Consider the following 26,470-nt stretch of genomic DNA (forward strand, 5'->3'; position numbering starts at 1 on the left):
CAGTCACAACGGCTTGTGGTATTTAAAGGTTTTAGTAAACCTTGTGCCAAATATTACTTGTATTGAACTCACTGTAGTTTCTGTTTGACACTGGCTCCTGCCCTTGAAATGAGCTCCAAACCCCTTAGAAACACACTGAGACTGTGCAAGAATCACTATCTTTTGCACTATAAAAGTGGATGTTGGTATTGGAAAAGTTTGTACCAGCAATATATTTTTTTATGATTTGGTAGCTGAAATCTGCAACAGTGTCTTTGAGGTTGAAAGAACCAGCTTGGACTACTCTAGGACAGTTTTTTCACTTCTTTTTAATCAGCCATCTGTTTTGGTTAAATTCAGGAAGAGAAGATGAGACTGTCAGAATCACTGGTTTTCCCTTTACTAATTTTTTTTGTCCCCTCTCCCCCTTTTCTGGCTTGATCCAAGTGCATGAATTACTTTGGTTTCCTGATTTTTTGAAATCCGTGATTTACTGGAAAAAGTCACATAGCTCTGGCTGGTGTCCTTCCACTGGCTGGTGTGGGGCAGGAGAGTGGAAGCTGTTGGGCTGTCCCAGTGGGCACTGCAGCACAATTTGAACTTTAAACCTTTGTTGTCACACTGGCTCAAATGCTTAAAAATTGTTGCCCAAGAGCTCTGTATTAAGCAGGGTCCAGTGAGCTGGACAAAGCAATTTTGATTCTCTTCTGTCCTGAAGCAGTATATAGTGGGCACCATTTATCCTCTAGATAGGAGCTGCTTGCCATGTCTCTGCTCTGCTCCTCACACGGCTCCTCCACCAGGAAGAGCAGACTTGAAAACTTGCAGCAATGTTTCAGGTTACTGCATTTTTCTACTGCTTGAGAGTAGTTTGGATCATTGTCCCTTGTTGTGAGAGGGGACCAGGCTTCCCAAATGCTCCATCGATTTCCTGGTGGACTCTGCTATGTGGTCATATTGGCTATACCTATATATATAGGTAACTCTTGCCAATGCCAGTGTTCAAGATAAAACTCTCGCTCCTGCCAGTCTTGAGGTTAGCATCACTGTAGAGGGAGACTAAAAATAACATGAGTTTTGAGTGCTTTGTATTTTGTGTTCTTTGAGCAAGTAAAACCCATTTAATGAAGACTGAAACACCCCCAGGAAAAGCAAAATCTCTCCTTTAATCATATGGCTCCAGAGCTGAAAATCTGAGCAATGCCATATATCCCAGTGTGTGTTGATAAAACTGTCAATATTTGGTGGCAGGCTTTGAAGTAACTAAATCTTGGGACTGGCCTTTTTGTAAGTGGTGTTTTGCAATAGGCAAGATAGTGACACAACCTTATTTTACAGCTAGCACAGCCCTGCAAAACGTTCTGCAGTGCAGAAGAAAAGATACGTGGTGCTCTGCCTGGCTTTCACTAGAGATTTAGCCTTGAGTGACCTCACTGAAGTCACTTAAATTGCACAGAGGAGAGCCTGCTGCTTATTTGCTTTAACTTTGTAATATGATTGCAAGAGGAAACCAGCAGGCAGCTAAAAAAAAAAAAAGGAAAAAGGAAAAAACCACAAGTTTTTGGGAGGAGAGCAGCAAAGGGAGGGAAGGAGCAAGTTGCAAGGTAAAGTTAAGTAGCATGAGGGAATGTTTGTGAGGGGAACAAAGCTGGAAGCTATTGATTGGCAGCCAGGCCTTAACATCAGCTGCATAAAAGGAAATCGAAGAGTCTGCCCAAATATTACCAGAATGAAAGGCAGGATAAATAGTACAGAGCTGAACACCAGGTTGGTCTGCCTTTCTGAAAGGGTGTCAGATGTCCTCTTTTAACATGGCGTAGGGATTGCCTAGCCCCGTGCCTTGCTATCCTCTGCACTCGTGTGTGCTCATGATGGGTTTGACAGCAGTATTTTGGGGTCAAATTGCCTTCCTGTGAGCAGAGCATACAAAGCCTCTGAATGCTTCCGCACACTCAAAGTCTGGGATCACAGATCTGTGCCAGGCTTGTTTTTCTCCAAAAGAAAAAGAGGGTAAACATTCATAAGTTCTTTTCCAATTTTACATTTTTGTGCCAGCAGATACCAGAGTTCACATGCATATGTTGCAGAGCTCCACACGGTGAGGTGGTAAAAATAAGACAAGATGAGGCTTCTCATACCCATGAAGCCTAGGAAGTGGGAAGAGAGGCAGGTTGCACAGCCTTGAAGGGAAGGAGTCCTGCTGGGAAGATACCAGGTAAATCCTGGGAACTTCTTTGCTTCATGCTCTTAAGCTCCCTTTCCCTTTCAGATTTCTGGGATTTTGCTAAATGCCTAATTTGTCTTTCAGCAGCACAAGGATGTGTGGAATTTGGAACAAGGCTTGAAATGTCCATGCTGCCTTTAGTGGCTGCTAAAGATAGTGAGTTACTAATGACCAGTAACAAAAATTCCTTTTTGAAAAAAACAAACCAAAAAAAACTCATAACCCAAAACCAAATAAGCAAAAGCTCTGAAATTTTCATCCCTGCTGTCAGTATTTGCTTTTGAGGCAGCAGCCTTTTGCTGTACTGTGGTAGCAAATTGCAGTCTTGGAATCTCAGAGATTAGAAACAAGTCTGAGTAGCAGACAGCTGGTGAATGTGTTTTAAAATTGTCCATTTAACCCAAGTCTGCTCCACTGAATGCTTTTTTAACTCTTTTATTTTTAGTTAGATGTGTGATATCTTTGGCCTTTCTATAGGCAGACAGCCTGTATGAACTGTGTGCTTCCTATTGATGGAGCTAAGTGCACTCTTTGACTTGCCAGCACTAGTGTGCTGGAAATTCTTATTCAGAAATAGGTCTTCTATAAATGATTTAACATCAGCCCATTGAAATGCATTTGTGTTTTCCTTCTGAGGGCTGTTGAAGATGTAGAGAAAACATTTACCACCAAATTAATGGTTGCATTTTTCTTTTAATCCTGCAGATGGGGTTGATTTATATCTAAAAAAAATATGTTCTGCAGAGAGGAATTATAATATTACACAATTTTTCTGTTGTACTTAATTTTCTTTCATGCCAATAATTTTCAGCTATATGCTATCTCTTTAATGTGGTGAGGGTTTTTTTTTCATTAACAGTAAGGCACTGCATTTCATCCATTAGTTTGTATTTCTTTGTTCGTTGGTATACTTGTCTGAGGTCTGTAGTGATTGGGAAGCTAGGACCAGGCAGAATGTGCAGGGACTCTTACCATCATCTCTGTCTCATGGAGGGATGTAAAAGCAAAGGGGTAGCAGGCTGCCTGCAGTCTTGCAGGGAGGCAGACCCAACTGAAGAAAAGGAAATAGTATAGTCCTACATGCAGATAGGAGGGAAGATTAAATCACAGAGAATTTGCACAATACTGCCTGCTCTGATAAAATCTGGTCGACTTTCCCCTGAGGATTATACAGAGATAAGCAGCCCTAGCTCATTAGCACCTCCCCTTCCTCATGCTCTCCGGTGATTGCTTTAGTGTTGATGGCAGGTGGTGATGGCAGGACTTGCTCTGATCCCCGGGTGCAGTGCTGGAAGAGCAGCACATCCTGAAGCCTGAGATGTTCTTGCAGCTGAGATGAGACTCTAGCTAAATTGATTGGTTTATTTATACTTGGACCTTTCTCCTCGTGGTGTTTAGTGCTTTCAATGCATGAAAGCAACCATTAGAATCACTGCATATGGGTTTTTCAACAAATGAACTTTGTACTCACTCCCAAAAGCAAAGCTCCTGGGGCAGTGGTGGAAATGAGCTTAACATCATAACTCTGGAGGGCATGATGGTTGGGTTCCTGAAAATTGACCTGGCAAGTATGAAAGAAGTCAAGTGGTGATTTTCAGTATGCTTTCATGTTAGGTCACTAATGATATTACTGCAACATTCACAGTCATTGTAAATGTCAGTTCAAGGAAAGAACGCTCTCTAAATGTTGTGTGGAGTTACCCTATGTACCTCGTAGCCATCCATACACTTCTTCACTTGCTAAAACTGGTCTGAGCCATTTCCAGTTCTGAAATGCTTTGCACCACTTCCTGCTGGAGGTCAACACTTCTTCATGTATGCTAGTTGATGTGAGCAGTTGTTCAGATGATCCTCTGACCTTCAGCTACAAAAAGTAAAGTTTTATTAGGTCTTTCCTGGCCTATACTGGGACGTACTCATCTGCCTCTTGGGCTGATTTGGCAAGGACCTCTGCGTCCAGTGGGGGAAGTGGAGAGATACCCTCCCTTTTCATCTAATGGAGAATCACCACCTTGATAAAACTAAGTCTTCATCTTTATATAGTCATGATTGTTTTGGTTTAACCCTAGTCAGAAACTAAGCACCACACAACCCCTCAGTTACTCCCTGCCAGCCAGTGAGTTAGCAAATCAGAAGGGTAAAAGTAGGAAAACTTGTGAGTTGAAATAAAGACACTAAAATAGGTAAAGCAAAAGTTACACACACAAGCACAGCAAACCAAGGAATTAATTTACCACTTCCCTAGGTAGACAGGTATTCAGCCATCTCCAGGAAAGCAGGGGTCCCTCATATGTAATGGTGACTTCAGGAGACAAATGTCATCACTCTGCCTGTTCCCCTGTCCTTCTTCTTCCAGCTTTTTATTACTAAGCATGATGCCATGTGATCTGGAACATCCCTTTGGTTAGCTGGGGTCTTCTGTCCCAACTGTGTCCCCTCCCAGCTTATGCACCCTCAGTTCCATCGCTGGTGGGATGGTGTGAGCAACATAAAACATTCTTGTTTTATCTATACTGTTTTCAGCACAAAACCAAACCATAGCCTCATAGGAGCTACTATGAAGTAAATTATTTATACCCTAACCAAAACCAGCACATTCTTTACTCCTTATACCATACCATTTACATCATGCTTAAGGTCCCACACTATCCCATACAACCTCATTAACCACTTTGCTTCCCATCCTTTGATACAATATGCAGATATCATTCCCTTAGTCTATGGACTACCCATATAAACTGTCTTCTGAAGGTCCACTGAGTCTGCTTAGTCCGTGACTTTGAGCTCCATCTGTTATGGTGGTCATTCAGGACAGGAGCCAAAGCCAGCTCAGCTCAGGTCAGGTCACTTCTGTACTTGCACTTGCAAGGTTTGTGCTCCGCTATTTTGGGTGGTTTCTGTTTAAATAAATCCTATGAAATGCAACTCTGATCATGGGTTACAAGAATTTAAAGCTAAATCTCTTATGGTCTCCACTATCGGTCCCTTTGTGCCAGGATACAGGGTTTAACATTGAAACAAACTCTTCCCCTTGTTCTCACCCTGGCTAGCAACAAGGCATTCTTGCTGCAGTAATTCATGTAATATGCAACTCAAATGTTGGGTGACAATAATTTAAAGGTATTTTCATTACAATCTCCCTCGTGGTCCCTTTGGACCAGACCATTTAGTGTAATGTTGCAATGAGCTCCTCTACTTGCCCCTGGTACATCTTGGACTTAGCCACAGACTGCAGTCCACTGGGATTTTACATGCTCTTAAGTGGAGCCTTATCCATGTGCCACAGTCTCTTCAGGGGTATATATGGTGCAACACAGACATAACTACTGCCATAGGTGCTTCAAGATGTACCTGCTCCACCATGGATGTATCCACAGCCACAGATGCTTAGGGTCATTCTCCCGTGTGGGCTCATCCCCAGGTTGCATTCCTGTCAACATGAGTTCACACTGGAGTTCCCGTGTGTCCAGTATAGCATCTGCAAAGCATCAGCAATGGCCAGGACATCTGCCAGCCTGGGTGCTTTGCCACTGCTGATACCAAAATGTTCCCAGGCACAGCAGAGTAAGATGATCAGCAGTACAGCAAGCAGTGAAACCAAAGAGCAGCCACTAATGAGCACTAGGCTTTAGTGTACTGTTAGGCAATCAAGCCCTGTGGCAAGCCCAGGAGCCAGCCAGTGAATAGCTAAACAGCATGAACAGATATAAATTCAATCTAGCACATTTGAGTCAAACCTGTCATTATCTCAAACCCTTCCAGGCCCATGCTGGGCATCGAAAAGGACTGTTGTGGTTTAACACCACCAGCCAACTAAGCACCACACAGCTGCTTGCTCACTCCCCCTACAGTAAGTGAGCAAATCAAAAGAGTGAAAGTGAGAAAACTCACAAGTTGAGAAAGACACTGTGCTGGTTTAAAGGCGAACCAGCAGGGGAAATGAACTCAGCACGAGAGAGAGATTATAAGTCAGACCTAAAATTTAATAATAATATTACAATAAAAACACTGACACAAAAGGGAAATTGCTTTCAACTCACAAAAACCCAGCAGTATAACCCAGTATCCTGGGGCACAAACCCAAGGGGTTTGTTTGCCCTTGTGCTGAGACCCCTGTGGCTCCCCCAAGTCCAGAGCAAAAGGAAATGAAAAACCTGTTGGTGCAGGCGAGGGCTGTGGTCTGGGCAAGAGCAGTGATCTCCTCCTATCGAGGTCCTGCTGCTCCTCTGGATCCGATGAGAAGTTACCAAAGTCTTCTTACCCACCACTTATGTACCCTCAGGGAGCCCCCAGTCCCTCCCCCTGGGCGGGGACTCACACAATGGGTGATTAACTCTGGGAGCCAGGGGGTATTGAACTGTTGATGGCCCATTGGCAGCTCTGCCCCCTCAGGCTGAGTGTGAAGGTGATAATGGCTCCCTGGGCAACTGCTGCTAATGGCCCATTGTCCTTGGGGAATGAATAGAGGGGGTAGAATACACAGCTTTGATCACCCTTACACAGTGTCAGCTGGTCCCTCCTGCTCAACTAGGACAGACACTAAAATAGGTAAAGGTGTTCAGCCATCTCCACAACAGCAGGGCTTCTTCACACATAGTGGTGACTTGAGAAGACAAATGTTCACCCTTCCTCCTTGTTTGCCCAGCTTTATGTGCTGAGCATGATGCTGTATGGTATGGAATATCCTTTGGGTCAGGTGTCCCAGCTTCTTGCACACCCCCAGCCTGCTCTTTGGTGGGGTGATGTGAGAGGCAGAAAAAGCCTTGTCTGGTGTAAGCATCAGCAACAACTAAAACATCTCTGTATCATGAACAGTGTTTCTAGCACAATCCCAAACATAGCCCCGTACTAGCTACTATAAGGAAAATTAACTCTATCCTAGCTGAAACCATCACAATATTAGACACATTCACTTGGAAGTATACATATATAGTCAATTTCTCACTTCAATTAACCACACTAGTTGAAGAATGGTGTCTTTCTGCTTTGAATGTCCTGTATTGAAACAACACACATACACACATCCATTTACTAGAACATAGAGAATCTCGCTACAGAATTATGCTGCATTGCAAACTTTTCGTGTGTGTTTTCTCAATGATTCTATTTTTCATAATTGTTAATTGCCTCTGCTAATGTTAGGTGTGAATCCTGCACAGATCTGCCTGGTTTTCACTGCAGGCATATCACTGGCTAACTCTGGCACTACCAAGAAGGGTGAAGTGACAAGTATGCGTTAATCGCAGTATATTCCTGGCCTATTGAAACCCACAGACATAAAAAGGGGTTTAGAAATGAAAATGCTGCTTACTATGACAAAAATATCTTCAGGATAGGTTCCTTATTCAGAAGACTGGTGGTACATAGCAACTGTGCACTTCTCAGTGGGCACATCATCCTGAAATTCCACAAGTCCTTACTTTCACATCCCAGGTCAGGGAGGAGCAGAAATGTTTTTCTTCTAGTGGTATTTATAACTTACTTCAGACTGTAGCATCAAGTTCTAATGTCACTGGTTGCTGCCAATTTGATTTAAATTTAATCTAATTTAAAATGTAAGAATAACACTTCCCATAAAAAAACTTCATTGTTAAGTTGATTCTGAAGGTGTTCTCTATCAGCTCTGTAGTAATGGCATCTGGATTGAGAACACTCTCAACTTCATCTCAGGCTGTATTTTCAATGAAAAAATTTGGCCATTGGACTTAGAAGATAGGCAGATTGGAATATAGCTACTGCCTTACATGGGGATGCCTTTAAATTATGCTCTGTGCCTTTGCTTTGTGCTACATCCACAGCTGTGGCTTGATGTGTGCAGCAATTCTGAGCAGAAGATGGAACAGGCTTTGCGAATTAAGCCCTTGCAGATGAGCAGGTCAAACGTAGAAGGAAACAAAACTGAAACCAACACTGGCTGTCCTGATTTCCTTGCTGTACTTACATGGGTTAATCTCATCTCTTAATGTGACACTACAGTTGTCAAAAGCAGAGAGGAAACACTACATTGTGTGTCCATTGTGGGCACTGTTGTGATGCTACTGACTCTGTGCTGGATCAGGAAAAAGCATTTCTTCGAGGTAGTGCACTCCAGAGTGTGGCTAAAATAAAATGAACAAACAGTCGCTACAATTCCCACAAACAGCTGTGAAAAGTTACCTGAAGCTCTGCTTAAAAACCTGTCTAACACATAAACAGCTCAAAATTTGCATATCCCAGTATTCTGGATTGAAAGTAATCTTCTCTTTGCCTGAGCAAGAACTCCTAACTGCCATGCTTGGAGAGACCAAAGGGCCATTTATTTTATGTATCACTCCACTGATTTTCTGGCACACTGTTTAGTGGGGGAGAAGCTTGCAGAAATGTGGTCCTCTGTGTTGGGCAGCAATTTGAGGATGTGGTAGAAAGGAGCCTAGGGGAATGGGGACAGACAAACTGTAAATAGCTTTTTTTTTCCCTCTCCTATGTGGATGCACTGGAAAAGGCTATGCAAATGGCCCCATCTGCTTTTGTTTTGTTTCCTAACAGAATACTAGTGGACAAACCCAGCACTGTGTTTTCCCACTTCTGAAGCATCTGAAACAATATTTTGACCTGCATCCGTTTCTATTTATAAAGGATCTTTTATCTGACTTTATCAGAAATGTATCAAATCTCTAGTATGGAAAACTTGCATTAAAACATTTTTTCCCCTAAAAGTCTTCCTAAGCCTCTGAAGCTCAAAATGCTCTTAGATGGGTAAGCTAAGATTTTGCAGGAGCTGTAACTTTTAAAAGAAAATAATACTTTTCCTTTTTATACAGTGGGAAGAAATTGGTGAGGTGGATGAAAACTATGCTCCGATACACACATACCAAGTATGCAAGGTAATGGAACAGAATCAGAACAACTGGCTTCTGACCAGCTGGATCTCTAATGAAGGGGCATCCCGCATCTTCATTGAGCTGAAATTTACCCTGAGGGACTGTAACAGCCTTCCAGGAGGACTTGGGACTTGCAAAGAGACTTTTAACATGTATTACTTTGAATCAGATGATGAAGATGGAAGGAACATCAAAGAAAACCAGTACATCAAGATTGATACTATTGCTGCTGATGAGAGTTTCACAGAGTTAGACCTTGGCGATAGAGTTATGAAGCTAAACACAGAGGTGAGAGATGTCGGACCCTTAACCAAAAAGGGATTTTACCTCGCTTTCCAGGATGTGGGTGCCTGCATTGCCCTGGTCTCCGTGCGTGTGTACTACAAGAAATGCCCATCAGTAATCCGCAACCTGGCCCGCTTTCCTGACACCATCACAGGTGCGGATTCCTCACAGCTCCTAGAGGTGGCAGGTGTTTGCATCAACCACTCAGTGACTGAGGAGGCACCGAAGATGCACTGCAGTGCTGAGGGGGAATGGCTGGTGCCCATTGGGAAGTGCTTGTGCAAGGCCGGATATGAGGAGAAGAACAACACCTGCCAAGGTAAGGGTTTGCAGGGAGGGTGACTTGCTGAGCTTCCAAGGGGTTGTGCTGTCTTGGCTTTCTTCTCTTGAATTTTTTTTGTGCTCAGTTGAGTTGACAGTGGTGGGTCAGGTTCTCACCTTTCCTGAGGTCCTTCAAATAACTGTTACAGCATGAAGACAGAGGCCTTGGCTGGATGTAGTGGCACTTGGCACCTATGTACAGATCCTTTTAGTGCTTACAGGACTGTGAACAAGGCAATTCTAGCATTCTACTATTACCTTTGGAGCGCTGTACTGTCAGGTCCATTAGGCAATTGTAGTCTTACCTGTTATTTTAAGGTTTATGGTCCTTTTCCTCAGTGTAGGGGTTTCCATACAAATTTCAGAAGCTTGATTTCTTTTTTTCTGGTCTGTACCAGGGAATGTTTAAAGTTAATCTCCCTATGCAAGATGCATTTTGGTTTTATATTTGAAGGAGTATGTTTTTCGCTCTTTATCACTTGGTGTGGTGGGGGGCATGTGGTGATATTTCATGAGTTGTAAGTTCATTGATTTTCCTCTCTGGTAAACAATTTAATACAAAGCTGCTCAGCTGTTCAGAGTTAAAGTCCCACTTGTAAAGTGCTTCCATATGTGCTGAAGTTTTTACACAAGTTACTGGCTGAAGTTTGCAAGTTGCTGGTCAGCGTAGGTCTCCAGAATCATCAGAGGCCTTGTGCAAAAGACCTAGGGTATTGAAAGCTCAAGACCTAAAAAAACCCAATACTTCTAAAGAAAACAGTATACTCTGAGTGTATAATCTCATTTTCTTATTTTATGGTTTGCTGTATTAGACATTTGTTTATAAAATTTGCCCTTCAATAGTAAATACATAACCGGGATCCTAAAACTGATTTGGTCATAGAAGAGAAGGGTAAACAAAAAAAGAATTCAATATAGTTTGCTTTTTGCAAAATCATTCTATGTTTGTTACCAGTCCCATCTTAATTGCCTTGTACTTGCAGCCACTTATTAATAGGTAGTAATAGATGCTGTGAGGAAGACAGAGGGAGTCCGCTTCAACCAAACTCTGCATTGCATTTTCTCTTTACCTCACTCCAGATACTCATTGGTGTTTGTGGTGTGGTGCAAAGAATAGATCAGTGCAGATCCAAAGTAAACAATGGCCTTGATCTCTTAGTCCTTGGTCCTATACTTGTACCCCTGAAGATTATGTAGTTCAACTCTCTTCAAGGGTTGACTTGGAAAGAAAGTGTAGGCATGTTTGTTTTGTAGAAACCTCTAGTACACAGCATGTGGAGTGTTGTTTTTCTACAGATGTAGTCAAAACAGAAAAATCTGTCTTGGTTTTGCTTGTCCTTTGCCAATAAAGATATTTCTCCTTTTTAGGGGGAAAGAAGAGACTGACTTGGTGTTTGATATTGTACAAGAGGGAAGCTAAAATCAACATTATTCCAAGTTGAGGAAATATAGACTGTCACAGCTGAGGGATGTGAGTCAATAGGTCAGAAAGGTTTTGCTTAATTATGGCTGAAAATACCATGTCACAAAATAACATGCACCGGTTTGGTGCTTTGTCTAGATACTGACATCAGTCCATCTGTAAGAATTTTTGGAAGAAAGGAGTACATCCGTTAGTCACCTATCAAATCCTGCCCTCCCATGCTGCGTGAGCAGCATTAGATCTCCCAACACTCTTAAAGATCTCTAAAACAAACAAAACACCATTAAAAAGCAAAGCTACGGATTTAAACTAGAAACCTCAGACTGTCTTTGAAGAACCTACTGTGGCTGTAAAGCGTTGGATCTCTGGTAGTGATGGGATAGCAATCAGGGGTGTTCTTTCAGAAGACCTTAGTGATTAGGTTCTGCTGTTTTGGAGTGTGGGTTACTTTTTTATTTTTCTTACTCAATTGAGGGGACAGTGTCTGGCCTCGCAATTTATGCCTGTGTTGAGTAGGTCTGTGATCATAATTAGGAATTGTAAAGATGCTTTTTGGCTCTGTACCCTTGCCCTGTCCCTGAGGCATACCCACATAAACCACTCTTCTCCTTCATCTACAGCCTGCACTCTGGACAGGAGTTTATCACTTTAATTGCTCTAAAGGTGTTAAAACCCATAGTTCTTTTTTGTGAGATAGCCCTAAATTCCATAGGGACTTGAGTGCCTATGGAAAAGTCTGTTTGAGGGCCCCATTTGTATGTCCTGTGTTTAACCCAGGTGATTGTGCCAAGCGTTCCCTGCTGGTTGGCTCAGAGATGCACAGTCAATAGGAGACATTCAGCCTTAGGCCATTCAGAAGGTCTGTGTTCAGTGTGTGTGGAGTTCATGCTGAATGTCCTGTGTGAGTAAAATGCTTTCTGGTTTGGTTGTTTTTATATTCACAAGGATAAGATTTTTTTCTAGGACAGTAAAGTTAAGCTTTGCAGCACATAAGCAGAGAAAGTAATACCAAGAAAGGTCCTATGCGCTTGTAAATGCTCCCTTTTTGGTTTTTTTTTCCACAGTCTGACTGATGTTAAGGAAATGCACTCCATGATTCTGGCTGACATAATGATGGTCCTGGCACTCTGTGGTGCAGCTTTGACTTAAACCTAAATAACTTCTGACCTTTGGTTTGTAAATCTCCTGGGTACATCTTGCCCTGCTTGCTTTCACTTAGGTGTAAGCAGATTATTAGTGACCATGCTTTGGAAAACATTTTCAACCCAGAAGAGCTTGGCTTTGTTTATTAAAATTTCTACTGCAAAGATGACATTTTCTAATGTCTAGTGTCACGCCTGGACAGAGCAGACTACCCTCTTTTGTTAGAGGTGATGTAAATCACAGTCATCCTCACAAACATATGGGAACTATTCAAATCCCTTCTGCCTACAAATCATTAATTGGCAATGATGTTCTGAATTCATCATCTTGTCAGCAGGGTTCCTGTTTGAAGAAGGCACTGACAGTAACAGCTGAGCAATTTCTCTCACTGGGGACTCTGAGGTTGTAAATATGACATGGTCTAATCTCCTTATGTAATGTGCTCACTCTCTCAATTAATATAGGCATCTAGGTAGTAGTTACTGTAAGGAACCCAAACTACTTGAATCTTTACACCTGCTTTGGTAGCATGGCCCATTTATCAGCAGCTACTAGGGACAGCTACAGGTAAATTGTGACTATGTTGGAACATGTTTTTAAAGGACCAGTGTTATGGTTCATTATTCACAAGAATAAATTGCTGTACTAGTTAATAAGAGAAACGAAGGCAGTTGCTCTGTGAATTTCTGTGCTGTTTTCTAGAGTGGTGATTTGGTACCACTAAAGGACTCATGGTTATTGGTTCTGCCTCAGTTCAGTTAGTGCTCTCTGAAGGTATCCTTGAGAAAAATGCCCACTTTCAAGCCTGCTTAGTTTCAAGTCTTCTAATGGTCGTGTCCTCCTTAGCAGGCAGGACTTGGTCAAAGCTGAGATCTAGATTCTAAAATGCTGTAAAACGTTGTGTAGTGTCACTGACATTTCTTCCTTTATCCATTTAGGGTTTTGCCAAAAAAAAAAAAGAATTATCTGCCCAGTCTGTGCTTTCCTTCTTCCTTCACTGGCATACATGGGTTTTATTGTAACTTCAGTTTCAGTTGCTTACTGTGTGTAGCTGATCTCACCACTGAGGTTTGCATAGGAAATGGATACTGTGAAAAGGGCACCTTATGACAGTTCTCTTTGAATTCATTCTCACCTTCAGCCCAGTATGTTTTGAATGAGAAGGAAGAAGTGCTTATTTTTATGCTTTTAAAAATGGCTGAGCCCAGGCCACTGCGAAGGAGAGGATGTTGATGTGTTAAGCTAACGAAAACCAAATACATTTGCAGTGGTGGGATCCTGCTAGTGTCCAGGGAGCTGCAGAATAGTAACTACAGATGTAATTGATTTGGAACGCCTGATCTTTTTTCAGATGCTTTTAGAGCTGAAGTGCAGATTAATTAAATATCTGGGTAAAAAATGGAAGAAAATAAGAACTTCACAGAATGAGAGTGAAAGTGAAAAGGTGAGTAATGAGTTCAGGAGGTCAAAACACTCCAAAAATCAGTACATGCTGCCACTTGAAGAGACATCAAAAGGAGTACAGCCGGTTTTAGCTAGCTAGAAGGTATGGACAAGATTGCAGATGTTAGAGGAGGGGGGAAACTAACAGAGGAAAACTCAGTGATATCTTCCTTCACCCATACCATCTTCTGAGGAAGAATGCTGAAACCAAGGGCTAGAAGAAAGATGCGTTGGGGTAGGGTTTCAAAACACTTGGATTATTTTTTTCTAAAACAACTCTAGAATGTTCAAGCCCTTCTGTTGTCTTAAATATTGATCCTTGTTTGATTATTCTTGCCTTAATCAACCTTGCTGAATGTACCTCAATGCATTTGCAAAACAATATTTATTTTTGCTGATTGTTCATTACTTGTGGTGTGATTCAGCTGAGCTCTTGCCAAGAAAAATGAGTTTCTTACAGAAAACAGAGGCTGCAGAAAAACTTTGTGTTCACAGGTCTTTTATTCTGGACATAATTAAAACTAATTTACATAGGTAGCTAGCTTACACAGATCAGAGATTTAACTGCCGAATCAGTTCTTGGGTGATTTTGTTCGTAGCTGATTGGAGGTGAAGCAGAGCTACGCATCTTCCTCCAAATGCAATGCAATCAGTGCAGATGTTTGAAGGCACTTTTCCAGAGCAGTGATTGCATCTCTGTTGATCAGCTATTAGAAGGATACTCAGAGGCAATTGTTTATTTGCAGCTGTGCAGGAGCAAGCAGGCAGAGGTAGTGACCCTCAGCTGGTGGGTAGCAGAAGGCACTGTCTGTGGAGGGTTGGGAGGCAATGAGGGCTGGCAAAGGTAGTGATGGAAGAGCCATACTTGATGACTCTCATATTTCTGAGTCTGCACAGCAGCTGTCCCAGAGGCCTGACTTGTGAATGAAACACATAGCTGATACCACAATGAAAGAAAACCTATGTTTTTAACAAATTCTCTGTGTAGTTTCCTCAGGTGACATAGAGCAGCAGCTGAGCCATTGCCTTCCCTATCCTCTTTTTTCTAGGAGATGGAAATGTGCTGCTACGCAGGTAACTTTATTTTGGAACTTGAGCTTTTGCTCCCAAGCAATCAGTGTTTCTGGTTTTGCATCTTATGTAGCCACAGGAGGTGGACAGCTTTTCTTCAGTCCACTCCGCAACTTGCTTACCTGCCTCTCCACCTCAAATTGACTGAATTCTTGCTCTGAACTCCTTGTTACATATGCTAGAAAGGCAGCATACTAAATCCTGTCTGTCTTGTGGGAGACTTCCCAACTGAGGCTTAGGTGAATAAGGCAACTGTGCTTTTACCTTTGTAGTGGAGTGGAAAGCAAGCAGAGTCCAGGGATAAAAAAATAAAAATCTCTTTTTAATTGTTCTACTGGGAGGTGATTACATGGCAAGGAAAACATTGATGGAAATATTCAGTATATGGAGAATACTGAATGTGGAAATAAAGTTGCTCCTCCAGGGAGTTCTTTGCTCATCATTCATACTTCTCTTGCGTTTTTCAGGTTAAAACCAAATTGGCTGGGAGTATAGCATGGTAGGTGTTTATATAATTATAAGCTGAAGTGCCTAGTTAATTTTAATTAGGCACAAAACCAGCCAGTGTCAGAATAGCTGAGTTTTTGGCCACACAGTGTGTATTTTCTTTTCAAATGCAAAGAAAGTCACTTAAATGCTACATTTCAGCAAAATGCAGTTGTCACTGGAGGGGGAATGGGTTTTATTCTGTAGAAAGGTGTGCACATGTATTTATTTAGGTGTTTTGTTCTGCGACTGAAGTAATTAACAGGAGCAGGGAAATGTTTTTCTATGGATCAAAATTGTTTTGCAACAGGACTGATTAAATATTACTCTTTTTGTTTTGTTTTACGTGTATATATTTGCTTTCATTATAGGAGGCACAGTGTCCATGTCTGTACAATACATCATGCTTTGCTAATGACTTGTACTTTCTGCACTACCTTGTATGCTTGTAACCCCAGTGACTCTGAAGATCTTTCCTCATTCTGCAGCAATGCTTTTAGGCCATTACTTTGACCAGCTCAACCTTACTGTTCTTTGCAGTATGTCTGCTGTGCAGTCACCTTCCAGAAGGACAGTTAGGAGTACTTTATCCCCCTCACAAAGTATACATTGAGCAATGCAAATAAAATAAGGTTTGGAAATGGCTTCAAAGTGTATAAACTCTGAAGGTCATGTTTGCTTCCTAGCCATAAGATATTTTGGGGCAGATCTTAGGGTATGTGTTTTAGTTCAGTCCTAGATAACTAAGTGATATTTACTTGAACGCTGCCTTTGTTTGGTTTTATCATTCTTGAATATATGGTATCCGTTGGAAGCTTAGGAAATTTGTTAAATTAAAGATGGGAGGGGTGTTGCAGGAGAAAAGGAAGTGTTAACCGTGGTGCCATTAGTTTCCTTTGATTGCCACATTCGACTTTGAATTGCTTGGAAACAGCTTACTTATTAATTGTGGGGTTTAGAAACAATTAAGGACTCTGGAGAAATACTAAGGATAAAGTACATGAATGCTGTTTGGGAGTGCAATGAATTTGATTACCTTGATTTAAGTTATGGCCCTCCCCAGCTGCCCACTCTGTCCCGTTGCTGGAAGCTGCTGCTGGTGCTGCAGAGCTGGACAGTCTGCCCCCGATGGAGGGCTTGTCCTGACGCCCCACTCTGGGGGCACTCTCCCTGGAGCATGATCTTTAGCAGAAGGGTGGCTGACCTGTCCAACTGCTGGCGGTCTGCTAGTGCTCATTGTCAGAGCCCTCATTCCACTTAGTTTACATGGGATATTAAAATGAAGTGGTACTATTGTTTTGTTCGAAATTTGAGTTTTCAGTTTTGTGTTTCTCATTTAGAAACACTTAACAGTAGTTAATGATGTGTTGACATTTCAATAATAAGCTTTTCTCCCTGCACACTTTGCATCTTGACCATTTTTAACTTGCTGTGGCTTAACATTGAGGTTGAAATCCAGGCTCCACAACAAGAGGCAACAATTGTGCCTTATTTGAACACATTCACAGCTTACTTTCTATTTTATTTCTTTAGCTGCATAAACTTGTGTCCCACATAAGGTAAGTGTTCAGTTGTCTGAAGTAGGAGCAAAAAGATTGCAACACATACATTTGTAGAAAGAGGTGAATCTGCTGTTCATGTCAAAAGAGATGCCCATTTGCTGGAAGATTGCTCATTTCCTGTCACTGAAGAAGTCTAGTATAGACACAATTATATGTACAAACAACACAGGGTTAAGATTGTATTGAGCATAGTACTGATGTGTTTCCATTTTTTATTCCCCTGAGGATGGTTATGAGGTTGCTAATACTGGAGCAGGCTTAAGAGTTGGGCTGGGTATTATAGAAACCTGTATACCCAAAACAGATCAAAGGAAAAAAAAAAGAAGAGGCAATGTGAGGCTTGTGGATGTCCTTATTACTTTTATATACCTGTCTTACCTTTATAAATTTATGTCCTTAAAAAAAACTGCTGAAGTTTGGAGAACTGGGATTTAGGAAGACAACTATCTTCTCACTGTAAATGACAGCCAATCAATTTAAGGCCAAGGAAAAGTTCACCCTCTTTCCCCAAAAAATTCAGGCTCAAAGAGCTTCAGATCAGTGGCATTATCAGAACAGACCCACTGATGGAAAGGGTGAAACAAGACTGTCCCTGCCTGTGTGCCTCCCCACTCTGCCTGCAGTTACATTCCTGGAAGCAGAGTGGATGGGAGAGGATATACATCAGATCATCTTCAGCTTGGCATCCTTGTACCATCACTGTGGTAATGATGGTGGAGGGATCAGCTCCTGTGACAAGTTTGCCTGACCAGCATGGCACTGGAGATAGTGTTGGCTTGGGTTGTGACCCATTCTGTCAGTGAGACTTGGAAGTGTATCCTGATCCAAGTCCTCATAGTAGACTTTGAGTGGCTCATGAGTAATTTTGCTAGCATTTCAGATGTGGTTCTGTGTAAGGAAAGACATAGTTAATATAGACTATTAAAACTATTTCCAGGTCTTACAAAGGGCTCTTCTCTGTTCGATCTTGAAGGATCTACTTTATGAAGTAGGTCATAGTCAGAGTTCCCCATTTGACAAATGACAACCTTGACCCAGAGACTGAGTTGTTCAGTGCCAGCCACAGTCTGGAGCCTGAAACAGGGATCTGGATGTCAGTGATGTACTCAGTCTCATGTGCTTTGTTTATGGTCTTAAACTAACCTAAAACTCTTCTAACATCATTCATCTCCAGGGGGATTAATTGGGAAGAAATAACAAATTTTGCATTTCTCTAGAGCTGAAATTTGAACAGAAGTTTTCATTGCAAAAGGCTTGCTTTTGTACCTCGGCTAGATGCTTCCCTTCAAAAAAAATGCTTAACCTAGGAGCACATTTTCTGAAGGACTCAGAGAAGCCATATGGAGTGGCTGAGTACTTAGTCTGTTCGGCCTGGAGAAGAGAAGACTGAGGGAAGACCTCAGTGCAGTTACAGCTTCCTTGTGAAGGGAAGAGGAGGGGCAGGCACTGATCTCTTCTCTGTGGTGACCAGACAGGACCCAAGGGAATGGCCTGAAGTTCTGTCACGGGAAGTTTTGGTTGGGTATCAAGCAAACGTTCTTTACCCAGGGGGTGGCTGAAAACTGGAACAGGCTCCCCAGGGAAGTGGTCACAGCACCAAGCCTGACAGAGTTCAAGGAGCATTTGGATGATACTCTTGCACACATGGTGTGACTCTTGGGGATGGTCCTGTGCAGGGTCAGGAGTTGGACTCCATGATCCTTGTGGATCCCTTCCAACTTGTCATATTTTGTGATTCTGTGATTCTCTGCATAGTGGGGAAGCTGTGCCGAGAAGTCCCTCTCTGCCCAAAGGTCCCATTCAGTGCCAAAGCCTCAGCATTAGTGAGTAGCAGACCCTCTGCACAAATATAAAAAAGCATCCCCTGCCCCAGCAGACTCTCCAGTCCCTCTGCATGTGCATGACTAGTATTTCTTGAACAAAGCAAGACTGCCTAGGGAGCCAACTTGGTCTTTGTTGAAGACCAAAGTCACGGTTCCCAACCATCAAGTGAAATGACTGCCTCCTGTGTGTGTGGTCCCAAGAGTCACTCTGGTACAGTACTAATTCCAAAAATTATGCATTAGAGTTCCCACATCAAGTCAGGCAGGCTATCATCCCATTGCAATGGTGACAGAGGTCGCGGTGCTGCCTTCAAAAGCTGCCTGGAAAGGAAGCATTTTAATTACTTTGGAGCATGGGAAATGTGCTGGTTTGTAATTCAGTGGAAGCAACTTGCAGGTTGAAGCTTCCCAGTGCTAAGCTGCTTTGCAGATAGCCTGCAACCCAGACAGTGACAGAGCTAGGACCGTGAACTTCATTACTGCTGAGGCTCTGTGTAGGTTCAAGAGGTGCTGGTGATCTTGGGATCCTGGGACAGGAGCCAGTGTTTTATTAGTATAAATCCAAGGCAATTGGGTATGTTAATTACTGGAAGAAATTCACAGCAGGGAGGAGGAGGTTCAGGATGATGAGGAGATGCCATGGATAATTGCCAAGATCCACCAATGCCCTGTGACCCTGTGCTGGTGGGATTTCCTGCATTGCAGTGGTTGACTTGCAGCTGATTATTATCACTCCAGGCTGAAATATCTAGAGAAAAATGCCTGCAGAGGGAATTGGAGGTAATTGGCTAAAGGCTCACAGGGTACTGTGGAGAAACCAGCCATGGGACCCTCCAGTACCAAGTCAGATGTTGGCCAGGGCTTTTGTATGCAAATGAGTGTGCTTGTAAGGGGTAAGCATACAGGTGATGGGATTTTCGTCTTCCTGTCCTGCCTGATTTTGGTTCTGCTTTTTGCCCGGCCATTTGATGCTCTTTCACTGCCAGAGTGAGTGATAAACAAGAGACTCTTTCTAGAAGTGAAATGCATGGAAATGGCTACAAACCACTGAAGAAAAAAGCAGGTGTCTGTCTTGCAAAATAGTCTTTCCCTCTCTGTCTATCCGGAGTCCTCAGTCAGGCTCAAATAAAAGTTTTTCTCCCCTCCCTGGGCCTAAGGCTGGCCTGTATTATTTATTTATTTGTACAGCTTTTTTTTTTTTAGAAGAGCTTTTACATTATTTTTCTTTGCTCTCACAGTTCAAGCATGATTTAATATGTCAAAACTAGTTTGCTTAGCTGGCCTTGATTGTCTTGCATACTTCCACTAAAACAGGGCAGTCATCCTTCCAGGCATGCTGCTGCCCAGACAGATGAAGTGTCACAGCAGCTAGGACCTGCTTTTGTGTCAGCAGTAGCAGTTGTGACAGCAGTATCATCCTTTAACAATGCTGTTAGTGGGGAATTTAGATGGGGGTAACACCTACAGATATGGCTTGGGTCAGAGTAGTATGGGCCCACACAGGCAGATGCAGAGACAAGCTTATGCTCAAGAGAGTTCATCGATCATTCATGTGCAAAGGCACTTTGGTCCAGACTGAAAGTCTAGCTAGTACTGGAGAGAGAAGGAAACCATCCTGTTGGTGCTTGCTCTGGCAAGCCTGGCAGAAATAGCACTGAGCGCCCTTGCTGTGGGATAGTGCCAGACTGATACATCTTGTTGCAGGTTTCTTGGCAGAAATGAGTTGCAGTCTGAATTTTTGCTATCTGTAGTCATTGGGGATTTTTTCATTGATTTTGGTTGGAGGGAGATGATAATCTTCTATAATATGTTAACTAAATGATTTCCTGGCCAAGATCTTTATTAAATGTTGCACTAACTGCCAGCAGAACACAGGGTATAAGAAAGAAATTTAGTTCATGATGATTGGTATAATTCAGATAAGATCTATGTCTCAGAAAATGGTCTGATCTTGATCTCCTTCAAACCTCCCAAATATCAGTGTCACTGGTATTTTGTGGTTTTCTTTTTCTCATGTCCTACAGGAGGACAGAAGATAGTTCATCAACCTGCTTCTGCACTGTGCTCCATTGAAAAGTGTAGGGAAGAAATTTTGAGTCACTCCTCACTGTAATTAGTTTAAAATATCACAGCAATCCTTTGAGCCTGCTTGCAGAACTTGGTGCATCATAGCAACCCTCTTGCCTAAGCTGCCGCTGTGGTGCTGTGTGCTTCTACTGAGCAAGAGCTCTGCACATGGCATCCTTGCCTTTGATGTCTTTGGACTGTCATCTCCTGAGTGCATCAAGAACACAGTACGCAGCAGTCAGATCAGACATCTCCTGGTCCATTTTTGCTGGCATGCTACATGGGATGTGTGGGATGGCTGCCAGCTGGGATTCTGGTGCTCAGGGACAAGAGAAATGATTGTCTGAGTCTCTTATTGACTGAGTTCTGAGTGTGGCTAATGGCATTGACAAGAACTGTCTCATCCTGATGGTGAAGGCAGTGGGTCACGCACTGGCTCTGAAATGTAGCATGGCTAAGTGCCCCCGTCAGATCGTGCCCTTCCAAAATATTGTGGGACTGTTTGGTTTGGTGGCCTCCCTGCAATTCCCAGAACAGAAGGGTGCTTGAAGAGAGTCAAAAAGTCCGGTTTTTTCCTGGTTTTGGTTTGTTTGTTTGGGTTTTTTTTGGTTGGTTGGTTTTTTTGTTGTTGGTTTGGTGGTTTTTTGCTCCCAATAAAACACTATGCTAGGTCAGGCCTTGGTATGTGAAACACTGGCCAGCGTTGTTTGAAAACTTGATTCCATGACTCTGTAAACTGACACAAAAGGTATTTATGAAGGTACATGTGCATGATGCCTTGTGTGTCTTCACTCATGCCTGTATGTGCAAGTCATTTTGCTGTACCTTGTGGACGTTGTGCACACAACTGACAACGCAATGCCTCTAATGTGGCATGCGTGTTTAATACGATGTGTAGCTTCAGGCTAACAGGAAAATGAAGCTTTTAGGAGAAAAGCAAGACCAGCCCAAACCAGAGTCATTGTTTTCAGGTGGAGGCATTTGCTTTTAGGTTGGAGACATAACCCATTGAAGTTTCAGTGTTCATTTTCAGTGAGCTTACTGTAAACATTTTGCCACTGAGGTTGGGAAGAGGTGAAGGCAGTGCAACAGTCATGCTACAGTGGTATCTGTAGGACATCTGACTCTGCATTATGGTATTTAGTGGGAGGCACATTGTTATTGCCTGCATGCTGCTGGCAGGTGGATGAGGGCCCATGGAAAGCCAAGCTGGAACATTGCTGGTTGTGCAGTCCCCCTCAGTGTTTTGTGCTGTGCACATGCATGCAGAGTGTGGGCTGTGAATACAGAGAAACAAAAATAGTCTTACTGAAAGTTTATTAAGCAAAGGCTTCTGGTTTACCAAATTCAAATTTTACATGTTCCAAAGACTGATTTCCAGGTGCCATTGGGAAGAATGTCAGGCCACATTCAGATTAGCCTTATTATATCCATAATATCTTGCTGGAGTACAAGGTTAATTAGTACCATAGGCAATATGCATTATTCATCATAGCAATCAGGCTTTTTTTGTGTTGGTATGTTGTAGGCTGCAAAATGTTTTCTCTACCAATAACAAACCTTTGATTTGTTATTTTCAAATTTAGTCCTGCTAAATCATATTTATGATATATAAATTATCTGGACACTCATACTGATTGAAAACATTTCGGGTGTCAAAAGGACTTTAATTTTAATGTTTAATTCCTGGCCTGCTTGGGCATAGACCTCCAGGACCATAGGAGATACAAGATGATTTTATTAATGCCCATCTTCAAGCTGATCCAAACTGGAAATAGCACTAATGACATGCATGCTGCAGTGGTTTATAGCAGTAGGGTTTTCAATGCTAATTATCAGAAGTATCTCATTGCAGTGAAGTGCTGAAGTTGTGTTGCTGCTATGGCACTGTGGTTGCTTGCAGTACCCCAGCACAGATCTCAAGCATCTCCATTCTCACCTTGAGGTTTGTGGCAGGAGAAGGCTCTTTCTATCTATCAAAGTTCCTTCAAGCACAAGGACTAAATATGAGGTGCCATTGGCTACATTCCAATGCCAGGGTCCTCACCCTGCTTCAGGGCACCACGTGGGCCACAGCTGCAAGCAGGAGACTGGTTTGCACAAGGTCTAGTGAACTGTGGCTTTCTCTTGCAAGGTCGGTTTGTGGTGCAGAGGGTTTGATCTTTCTCACTTCAAGAAACCAGCACTTACTTGTCCTTAGCTGGTAATGAGGAAAACCTGGTGATCCCTCTCTGCCACCATGCATATTTAATACTTAAATATTAGTATTAGCCTGAAAGATGTCTGGGAGATCTTTCATGGCTGCTTTCAAGCTCTGACATTGCACCCTGATTGCCTTCTGGAAGAATGTCCTGCCTTCTGTCAGCAGTACACACATGTATTAAGTGCATAGGTAGTTATGAGGGGAGAAAACGGAAATGCTAAGGCTGGACAACTTGCTAAAAGTCCCACAAGCCAGTTTTGATGGAGTCAGGAGGCTCAAGCTTCTTGCTTATGCCATTCTTGTTTCAAGATCATTATCAATTTCACGGATCTCTCTTGCTGTCCTGGAAAGGATTTAGGCATGTGCCTGCTTTGTAACATAAGCCTCCTTGCACAGCTGGGCATGCCTTGCAAAGTGGTGTTATACTATCAGGGCCCAGAGAGTAACTTTTGCTGACATGGCTGGAGCATAAATATGGCAGTGTTCTTCTGTGGGAGAATACCCAGGATTAAGCGCTGGACCTATGAGAATGTTAACTCTCCGATTTTGACTGCTCCTAATGTTGTTGGGTTAACTTCGGCTGTATAATGAGTGTGCCACAAATATGTCTTCCCCATTGTATTTTTCCCTTAGTCATTCCCTGCCCAGGTTTCTTCTTCCCATAATCCTCTAGGGTTCCTTTCCTGCCACTCTTTCCCATTAGTTGAAGTTCTGTATCCCCACTGGTCTTTATCCTGTTCTTCTGGTTGGTTGTTATCCCCATTCTATTTTTGGTCATTGTGAGGTTCCACCCCTACTCCTCATTGGTCCGTTTCTTAATCCTTCCCCTGACCAATGGGAAGCTTGGCTCCACGCATTGTTCCAGAACCTTTCCTGCCTGCGCTCATAAAAGCAGGCGACACCAATAAAGCTGGCCGCTTCTGTTGCCACCGAGCCCGGTGTCTGGACCTCTCTTTGGGGTGCAGCGAGGGATCAGTGCGGAGGGAGCTGTCCTGGGCTTTGAGGGGCTAAGGCTGATGCGCTAAGAGCTGAATATCACTCATCGCAGAACTGAGCCCCTCAGAGCTGCATCATTCACCAATATTTGGTGGTTAATCATCCACCATTACTCTCCCTTAAATAGGCTGTGGCAACAAATCCACTGCACTATGCCAGGCAAGGAATTCTTGAGATTCCTTTGTGTTAAAATCAGCAAGTAAATATTTTCCAGCAACCCTGACTCACTTCCTATCTAACCCTCTTGTTTTGTGTGTGCATTGTTCTCCCCTCCTGACTTTCCCTTTAGCAGGAACCAAGCTTAGGTCACTGCTTTTGCTGCTTGCCTCCTCCCAGCTGGCATGAAAAAGGAATTTCAAGGGCATGATTTTTGCAGTTGAATGCATAACACTATGTTGGGTTTGTGTCAGATAACCGAAAAGGAACACGTTTTTGAACGTGAGTATCCTGGTGTGTCCGGGACTTTCTGCAGCAGTTTGGAAACAGCTTTTCAGCAAGAACAAGCAGGTGAATAAATGCACCAATTACACTCATCTGTCAAACAGTTGGCAAATGACTGTGGTCCTGGATTTAGATGCTGTTGTGATATAAACAAATGAGCAGTCACAGGAATGTAAAGAGGTGATAAGTATTACTCCCTTTTACTAATTTTTACCCACTGCTTTGAAACAGCTAGCCGAGATTCCTTTCAGAAGAGTTCTGCTCTTGAGTAAAACTGCATTTGTAGAACAATTTGTATTGCTCCCGGTTAAAACAGAAGCATATACGCACAATGTTTGCTTAGAGGTTGATTATAGACAGCATAATAATAAATAAATTGTACTTAGAATATAATTATGTATATCACCAAAAGTAGAATAGCTCTATCAGCTGAGTCTTTAAGGCTCATATCAATAACTTACGAGCATCAATAAATGTGCAATGCTCATACACTACTCCGTTGCACACTGTTATGACATAAAAGCAAAGGAATTTAATTTTTTAAATAATTTCTGGGAATAAAATCAAAAATTCACAATGTTCAGTGATGTGTAAATTTTGTGTTGTGTTGTAGATCAGCATGGTTGAAAATATTAATAAGAGAAAATCTTCTGTGGATGTTGCATCCATAGATCTGTGAAATAGCTCATGGGGGCAAAGCCTACACTGTGGGGCTGATAAATAATAGAAGAGCTTCACTCCTTCTGCTCCCTGCCCCTCCCATTTCTTGGGTTTACATGACATTAAGCTCTACTTGGAAAAAGTAGAGTAGTGTTCAGTCTGTACTGAAATACAACAAAAGCCATAATTGTTCAAGAGAAAAATTATATTTGTGTTTTGGAGTACTTGGTCTATAGGTCTGTGACACTGAAGGGAATAAAAAACTATTATTCACTGTGACACCCTGACGTCATGAGTAAAGAAAGAGCCATGAAACTGGAGAGTATGCACAGAGGGAAAAAAGCCCATCATCTTTGCTTTGACCACAGAGATGCAAGCAGCAACTTGAGAATTTGTGTCTGTCTCAGATGTCCTTAAAAATACAAACAACGCTTATACCTGATGGCTGTACTCAAAGAAGGGGAGGTGTGTCCCACTGAGCATCTGCTTAGCAGAGAGAGAAGTTTGGGACATGGCAGAGCCACAACCTAGGGGTGTGACATTTGACAGACATTGTGGATACCCTGTTGTATCTTTTCCTGATACTTTAATCCCATAAGTGTTCTACATCTTCTTTTACAGAAAAATGTGAGACTGATGCTAGGTGACACTGATCTGTGATTTCCTAAAAATGGGTTTATCATCAGATTTTTTTTGGCCTCTACTTTGATAATTTATTTTTATTTTCTGATGGCAGCAAGAAATTAAAAGTCTCCTCGATGCTTTAAAAATCACTATGTTTAAAAATGTTTCAAATCTTCATTTCTTGGAGAAAAAATATCAAGTCCTACTGTAGGTAGCTTTTTTATGTTTTATAAAAAGCAGTAAGGGAATGTACAATTTCCTGGACTATAAAACAGCTGCAAAATAATGTTAATAGCACTAACATGTGGCTAACGTGGCTTTTCCAAACACAAGAGAGTTTTACAGGTGATGATGAAGAAAAAAGAGCTGAGCAGTCAGTCTCCCTTACGCTTCTTGTATACTTGCCTTTTTGGACTGGAATTCCCAGGTCTTTTGTCACATAATCAAGTATCTGTTCTACCGTGGTGATGTCAATATCTGTATTTGGTGATGGAGAAGCAAAATAAAGAAAGAAGTTGCCAAAATCATCTACCAGTCAATAGAAAATCAGGCTTCGCTATCTTGTACTCTACTATCTAAACTGCATGTCTATGCAGATACATGACTGTTACTTCTTCTCATTAGTAAATGTAGGCACGTATTTACTATATTTTAAACTGATCTTAAGTGACTTGCTTTACTGGCAATAGTTTTAATGATGTGATTTGTAGTTTAGAACCAAGGGGGGGGGTTTACATATATCTAGGCCAGGATTTCAACTATAGTTCAAACAATTACATTTTATATTGGATGTTCTTACAGTCTACAGGATATTCTCAGCTAGGTTAAGTTGGAGACCGGACAACATCATCATTGTATG

General features: G+C 42.2%; 1 protein-coding gene across 12 annotated transcripts in view; it reads left to right on the forward strand.

The window, feature by feature from the left end:
• EPHA5 (EPH receptor A5) overlaps nt 1-26,470 on the forward strand; it is a 206,152-nt gene that overhangs the window by 34,762 nt on the left and 144,920 nt on the right. For all 12 annotated transcript variants that reach the window (XM_071556045.1, XM_071556049.1, XM_071556046.1 and 9 more), the window contains exon 3: nt 9,004-9,667. In XM_071556045.1, coding sequence (XP_071412146.1) covers nt 9,004-9,667 — 664 coding nt within the window. The remainder of the gene's footprint in view (nt 1-9,003; nt 9,668-26,470) is intronic.

This window comes from Pithys albifrons, chromosome 5 (assembly GCF_047495875.1).
Source record: "Pithys albifrons albifrons isolate INPA30051 chromosome 5, PitAlb_v1, whole genome shotgun sequence".
Classification (NCBI taxonomy): domain Eukaryota; kingdom Metazoa; phylum Chordata; class Aves; order Passeriformes; family Thamnophilidae; genus Pithys; species Pithys albifrons.